Below are 6816 nucleotides of genomic sequence, written 5' to 3' on the forward strand. Positions count from 1 at the left end.
TGTGGAAAGGAATCTGTGCTGTAGTTTACCTGATCGTGCCTCTTAAGATGTTCACCCTCCCAAACTTCAAGCAACTCACGTGAGCAGTAAGGAACGGGAAATGGTAAGAAGAAAACGGGAGTTAACATCCTTAGAGTGTGAGGGGTGTACATCGACGCGATCGGTGCTCCATGAGGAGTGCCTGATGAGTATTAATCTAAAAATCAAATCAAATCAAATCACTTTTATTGTCACATCACATGTGCAGGTACACTGGTACAGTACATGTGAGTGAAATTCTTGTGTGCGAGCTTCACAAGCAACAGAGTTGTGCAAAATACAATAATGTAAAACAAGCAAAATATAAAAATGGCTAATCTAAAAAGTAATAAATATATGTACAATATGTAAAGGTATATACATTACTGAATGTGTATACTAAATATGTTTTTCTACGTGTGTGTGTTTGAGTGTGTATATAGTATGTATATACATGTTTTACAAATGTTTTACAAATGATAGCTATGAGGTTTAAATCAACCTTTTTCTGGTGGGTAACAATTAATTAAAATGTAGATTGGATCAACTATGCAATCAACAGAGATTCCTGAATCACATTTGGCATACTGTGAAGGGGTTTTTTGAACAACTGCATGTTAGTTCCTTGATGGCCTTGCAGAGTAGAATGGCTTCAAATGTGTTATTGGCAGAAACGTTTTGTGTCGTGTGTTAATACCCAGGTCACGCTGCTGTGTGTTGCTTGTGCCTCTCACACCTGAGGGTGGAGCTGTTCGATCTCTGTGTTGTTTCAGCTTGTCTAAGCTCCAGGTGGAAGCTGACCATTGGTGGAAGACTGAATGAGGCCGGCTATAAATTGGGACCCGTCCAGACTGGCAGCCCCGCCTACTTCCAGCTTCCAAACAAGTTGGGTGTTTAGCCCTGTGTCTTATAGTGTGCTGTGTGAGCAAGTTTCTGTGATGAGGAGAGCTTGGTTGCCTTGTATATATTGTAAATAGTGTAAATAGACATTTTCTTATTGATCTGGTAGCTGTAGAGGTGGAAAGCCGTTTTCTTTTAACACCTTTTTCTCATGTTTAGGTTAGGGAGACAGGAAAGAGGCCTGTATTTTCTTTTGGGTCTCTCATTATAGGTAGGTCAGTTCTGTTTTGTCTTGTTTGTTGTTTTGGCCATGCCCACCTACGCTTGCTACCTTTTGAAATTATTAAAATATGTGGTTGTTGTGAAACCACAATCCTGGGAGCAGGGAGCGAGGCTGTTATCTTTCCTCCTTATTTTTTCTTTTTTGTGTTGTGCTCCGGTTTCCCCTTGGCCGGGGTTGGGCTGAGTCTATGGATGGTGCTGCATTCCCTAAGAGAACTGGTCCAGAGATTGATCGACACTGCTTTCACCCAGATGATCTACATGTACCAACAAATAGGGCAGAAAGAAGACAATGATAAAGACGATTCATAACTCTACGATGATGCTGCGGGCAAAACTGGGGTGTAATGCAATAACGACGGTTATGTTGAAGACCCAGACAGGAAAGAGATAAGCCTGATATATTAGCAGAAAAACACAGTACACTGCATTCTGGGACAACTGTAAGAGTTTAGCATAAACAGGAGGGAAATGATGAGGAAATTAAAGTTATGTGACACTTTTTTGTGGCTTACTTTCTGCTAAAATTCTAAAATTCTGTTTCTTTTTCTTATATGGAGATATCTCAGGGATAAAATATGCAGTTAAACAAGTTTACACTGACAGAAAGGAGAGTTTCACTGGCCTGGCCCACTTCAGATCAAAGTGGACAAAATGTGGCGCAAATTTAAAATGACTTTGACACCTCTGGGTTACATTGTTGCCGATGCAACACCTTTTTCTAGAAATCACCTGTGGATTCTTACTTTCTCAGAAGCCTTCCATCCTTGGTTTGCTGGCATGTCATTTATTTTTTGTGATGCAGTTTTGATTATTTCACTCAGCAGTAAGCAGTTGATATCACCCCCAACCTTTTTTATTCAAAAGCTGAGACCTAAGGTGGAGGTGGCTGGGTACTTTTGGTGGTGCGATGTACGTCATTGTGCCATGACTATTTATGTACGCCTCGTTTGAGCCGCTGCTTAGTGTGAGTGTGTGTTGAGGTGATATGCACGTGTGAACTGGTGATTTTGCGTGCATTAAGCCTTTCCAGATTCTGTTAATCCTGTCTTTAGACTGACAGAAAAAGGTGTTTCACTTGTCCGACCCACTTATGTTCACCGTGAGCTGCATGAACTTGGGTAAAAGACAGGGGCGATTCTAGGATCAGAGCTTTGGGGGTGCTGAGCACCCAGACAGCTGCCCAGCCAGGCAAGATAAACTTTACATGTCACGATGAGACTTCTTCCCTGTCTCTGTCAGTCCCTGCATCCTTAAATGTCTCCAGTTGTCCCGGGTTCTCTCTGACTGTCTCCTTGGTGCATTTAAACCCCTGTTCCTCCCTGTCCTCGTCGTCTGTTGTCTTCATCTCCATTATTAGTCATCATAATTTTACCATCTCTGTGCAAGTCTGCAAATTTCTTTATTAAATCACAAGATTATTTAAATTCATCAAGTCTCTCTGTGCCTGGGTCCTCGTCTCAAAACATGACATCACTGTTTTGTACATTTTAACACAATTTAATCCCCACATTTGTGAAAGAAAGGCAAAACACTTTTTTTAAGTCTGTAACAAAACCATCAAATCTGATAAAGGTTATTTAAATGCTGCAAAAGAAGAATGGATTGGAATAAAAAAAAATACATATCCTAACCTTAATTACTGGGGGAGAATAATGAATGATGCTCATAGTGAGTAAAAAGTAAACTGAGTGCATTTTTTGGACAGAGATTCACTTTTAATATGTATGTATAATATAATACAGATACATAAAAAGACACTCCCAAAACAGAATAAATTATTACAAAATATTAATAAAAAACTATAAAAATGGAGGCAACTTTGCCTGTGGTAGAATGTATACAATGTATGACAAAACCTTTACTGCAGATACTAATTTTACTAATTTAATAATACTAATTTTGTGTTGTAAGATTTATGAGTTTCATGCTTTCATAGTGGTACTTGGGAGAGCTTGAAATTTTTATCAGGTGGTACACACTGTAAAAAGTTTGAGAAACACTGATAAGGTAAGTGTTTGTGTGCTTTTGGAAAACATTTAAAGCTGCAGTACAGAATCTTTGAAACAAGCTAGCTTAAAACATTTTTAGAATATAAACAGAGCACTCTGCTTCTCTTTACAGCTCCTCACTCCACCAGGACACCATTTGGCACTTTCTGATAGTGTGCAAATGTGATGTACGTACTGCGGCAGTCATACAGACAACTGGACGGTCCAAAAGTTGGCCTACCTATTACTGGCTGAGGTTTTAGTAGAGTTGTGGCTGAACCACATAAAAATATATCATTAATTTTAATCTCCCCAATCAATGATAATGTTATGTTGGAATGTTGTTAAAAAGGGTCAAAAATGTTTCAACCCAGTTTGTTTTGTAGATTCTGTATAGCAGCTTTAATATAGGGAGAGCACAACTTCCAGATTGTATGAGTAAAATCAGGTTTTTTCTCTTTGTCAGTTTAACGTTCTCTCTTTCCTCTCTCCCTCATTGGACTGACAATCATACACAAATAGATTGTATTCAATTAGATGAAAAATTATATTAATATGAAAAAATACTATTAAGATCACGAACAAAAAATCCTCTCTCAGTGTACTTTCAACCAAAAGGCAAATAACCAAACCACATGTACATCTAATGAAATATATAAATATTGAAACACTGATCCAACATTATCATTTATTGACGGATCATTTGATTTTACACTTTTACCTGAATGTGGCTCCTGTTTTTGAAAAAACTTCCTTATATCCATTATGAACCTGACTGTCTCTCTGTACACACACACACCGGGAGTTATAAGGCTAATGGGCATCCAGTCAGTTAGCTAGTTAGTATCCATTTCAAACAGGACAGTGGTAACAACAGTAGGCTACGGACAATTTTAAGTTTTAGATTTTAAATAGGCTATATACATTTCAATGGGAGCAACAGCACGGTCAAATGTCGCTGATTTTACTACAGAGCAGGACGGATTGTTTTTTGTTTTTGTTTTTTTGGACGGATTGTAGGGTAGCAAACATCGTTGGAAAACACGTTTTCAACACTGCAGGTTACCTGGGTGTAAGGTTTTTCAGCTAAAAAGAAACATGGCCTGACTCCTACCGAACTATATAAAGAGTAACTGAAGGTTAAATGCAGCTAATACGTCCTGTTTTAAGCCAGTCACTTACACCTCCGCTCCGCTGCGTCTCAGCTACCATCGCTCTGGCAGCAAGAGCGCTAGAGCCAGATTAGGGGAGAGGGTGGAACAAACCATTTTGGAAAGGGGGGTGGGGTGGGGTTATCTATACTTTTGTTGTTAAAATGTTACGTCTCAACCAAGTACTGTATGCTTTTTATATTTTTAGTAGTGTGTCACAAAAACAGCAAATATTGTCAAAAAAAAGTAAGAAATCCTTGGGGGTGCTTTGATTCATTTTGGGGGTGCTGAAGCACCCCCAAAAATGGGCTAAAATTGCCCCTGGTAAAAGAGAAAGTTTTATAAAAAACCTGGACAGTCTACTCAGTGAGCATCCTCTACTAAAACACTAGTGGATGCAAAAAGGGATGTGTGTGACATTTTGTGAGGGTCTGGTGGGCATTGAAACAACAGCAGGAAAATATTTACTCAAAAGTTTATTTTTATATTGTTTTCACAGCCAAATTGTTCTTCACATAAACACATAATGCACAGAAAGAGATTCACAAATAAGCAAAAAAAAAAAAGGCAAATAAAACCTGAACGCCAATGATCAATTAAAAAACAATGAAGTCAACAGCATGAATAAAATAAAGGTTAACGCCACAGGTAAGAGTAAAAATTAATCTACAAATGCAAAAGAAAAAAAAAGTTTTAAGGCAGTCAGGCTGAGAAAGCGCTCTGGTTTGAATAAGCCTTTAAAGGTGATGGAAATACTGAAAATACTGATGTAGCAGACAGGCTTCACTCCTTCCTCATTTTGGCAGTGACTAGAGAGGAAAAACAGACAAGCAGGAGCTTCAGTTTTTCTCTGTAAATACTTTGCATTTATTTCAGTGTGTGTTTCTTTTTAGCGTGACTTACGATCTTTGACCCACTGAGCGTCTGGATCTGCACAAAGTGGTCCATTTTTTGTGTTAAAACTGGAAATAAAACACAGAAAATTATAGAGATTGTATATGTTTGTATGTAGAACAACGTGTGCTGACTTACATTATAGCCTTCACACAGTGATGTCTTGCAGCCTGCTCACGATATGTTTGCCCCACCACGTCAGCGCTCATATTGCCTTTGGTGACGTCCACGCAGCACGGTGGTACCGGTCCAGGATGACGACCATGAGTATCTGAGAGATAGAAGGTTAAAAACTGATTTGTCTTACATCACTAAACAGAAGATGACTTTTAAAATGTGTCCTGAAATTATGTTACAGTGAACAGGCATTTTATGTGCAAATTGATCAACATGTAAATATAACAAATCAATGTTCTCAGCACTTGGGGGCCCTCAAGTACTCTTTGGGCAGTTTTGGCATTATGTTAATTAAGTGAATGGTGAAAAATATTGTCCCGTAGCTGCAAGATATTATGTTATACTCTCTCTGTGTCTCTCTCATTTCCTGCTTTCATGCCTTATGCAATGAGTCACAATGTATGCACCCCTCCAAAAACCCACTGAAATGATGACTTTGCTAAAAACTAAAATGAAGCAGTGAGATTTAGTTACAGAGTGAATTTGTTTGAAGGAAACCACTGCACCAACTGTGCTACACTAATAAGTTGGCAGTTATGATAGTTTAAGTGTCTTACAACATATGCCTGGTATGCAACGCAGCGTGAGACATAACCCCATAAGTGACAGAAAACAGTTTGCATGTAGATAAACATCAATAGTATAAACATTGTTAATGGTAAGCAGTATAGTGTGAATGGATATGGTGTGGCTGTCAATCAGTCCAGCAATCGAACACAAAACATCAGGTGAATGTTGTACTTGAAAAAAAAAAAATCTCCAAGACTTCTTCTAAATGTAGACGTAAAGGACGCCTTTTAAAATTCCATGACTGACTAACAAAACTTAGCCCAGAAAACAGCTTCCAGGGTGTCTGGAGCTTTGTGGGTAGAAGTCGAGTAAATGCTGGAAAAAAGTGTTACAATTATAGACTGAGCAGATACCAGAATATGACTGATGTAAAGGTTTGTGGTCTTTACACAGTGGTCCTGCACAATAAAACACCAAAATGTCATAAGTGCGTATTATTGCACAGTTAGAGGCCATTGTTGGAAATAGTCATTACTGTGATCAATTTATCTATTTTATCTCTTTTTTCTCATTTCTTTAGTAAAGTAAGAGCACAGTTACCTTCAGAGGAGTGGCAGCACACACACATTGAGAGCAGGAGGAGAGTGATGGAGAGGATCTTCACAGACATTTCCACGGTGGTCTGGCTCACTGATCAGAGTCAAAATCTACGAGTTGATTCGTGTTTGGTTATTTATTGGTAAGTGCAGGAACACATGCAGGCACAACTGATGAGGTGTTTTTATAGGTCTGTGTATTTGTGTGCAGGGTGTGGCATATCACGCATATCTCAATATTTCAACCTATCAACACCTCACTGAGAGCTTTCTGAGAAACAGCCTCACAAACACGAAGTTCAAAGACACTCGAATATGGTGTAGAGCCTGATGATTGATAACAACGGTTTGTGACTG

The 6816-nt window shown here is 38.7% G+C and overlaps 1 protein-coding gene across 1 annotated transcript; it reads right to left on the bottom strand.

The window, feature by feature from the left end:
- Positions 1–4997: 4997 nt before the first annotated feature.
- LOC134634050 (eotaxin-like) lies at positions 4998–6509 on the bottom strand. Its single transcript, XM_063483085.1, has 4 exons — positions 6464–6509; positions 5315–5447; positions 5186–5244; positions 4998–5091 (listed from the first exon to the last, which is right to left on the bottom strand). The coding sequence occupies exons 1-4, from the start codon at positions 6489–6491 to the stop codon at positions 5066–5068; spliced, it is 246 nt and encodes an 81-aa protein (XP_063339155.1). The 5' UTR covers positions 6492–6509; the 3' UTR covers positions 4998–5065.
- Positions 6510–6816: the final 307 nt, after the last annotated feature.

This window comes from Pelmatolapia mariae, linkage group LG9, assembly GCF_036321145.2.
Source record: "Pelmatolapia mariae isolate MD_Pm_ZW linkage group LG9, Pm_UMD_F_2, whole genome shotgun sequence".
NCBI lineage: Eukaryota > Metazoa > Chordata > Actinopteri > Cichliformes > Cichlidae > Pelmatolapia > Pelmatolapia mariae.

What these genes read in the sequence shown, in the direction of transcription:
- LOC134634050 (XM_063483085.1), bottom strand. Translation starts at nt 6,491, where the DNA reads ATGTGTGTGTGCTGCCACTCCTCTGAAG. An exon ending in CACTGTGTGAAGGCTATAAT is followed by an intron (nt 5,245 to 5,314) that starts GTAAGTCAGCAC and finishes TTTTATTTCCAG; the next exon opens with TTTTAACACAAAAAATGGAC. An exon ending in CGCTCAGTGGGTCAAAGATC is followed by an intron (nt 5,092 to 5,185) that starts GTAAGTCACGCT and finishes TTTCCTCTCTAG; the next exon opens with TCACTGCCAAAATGAGGAAG.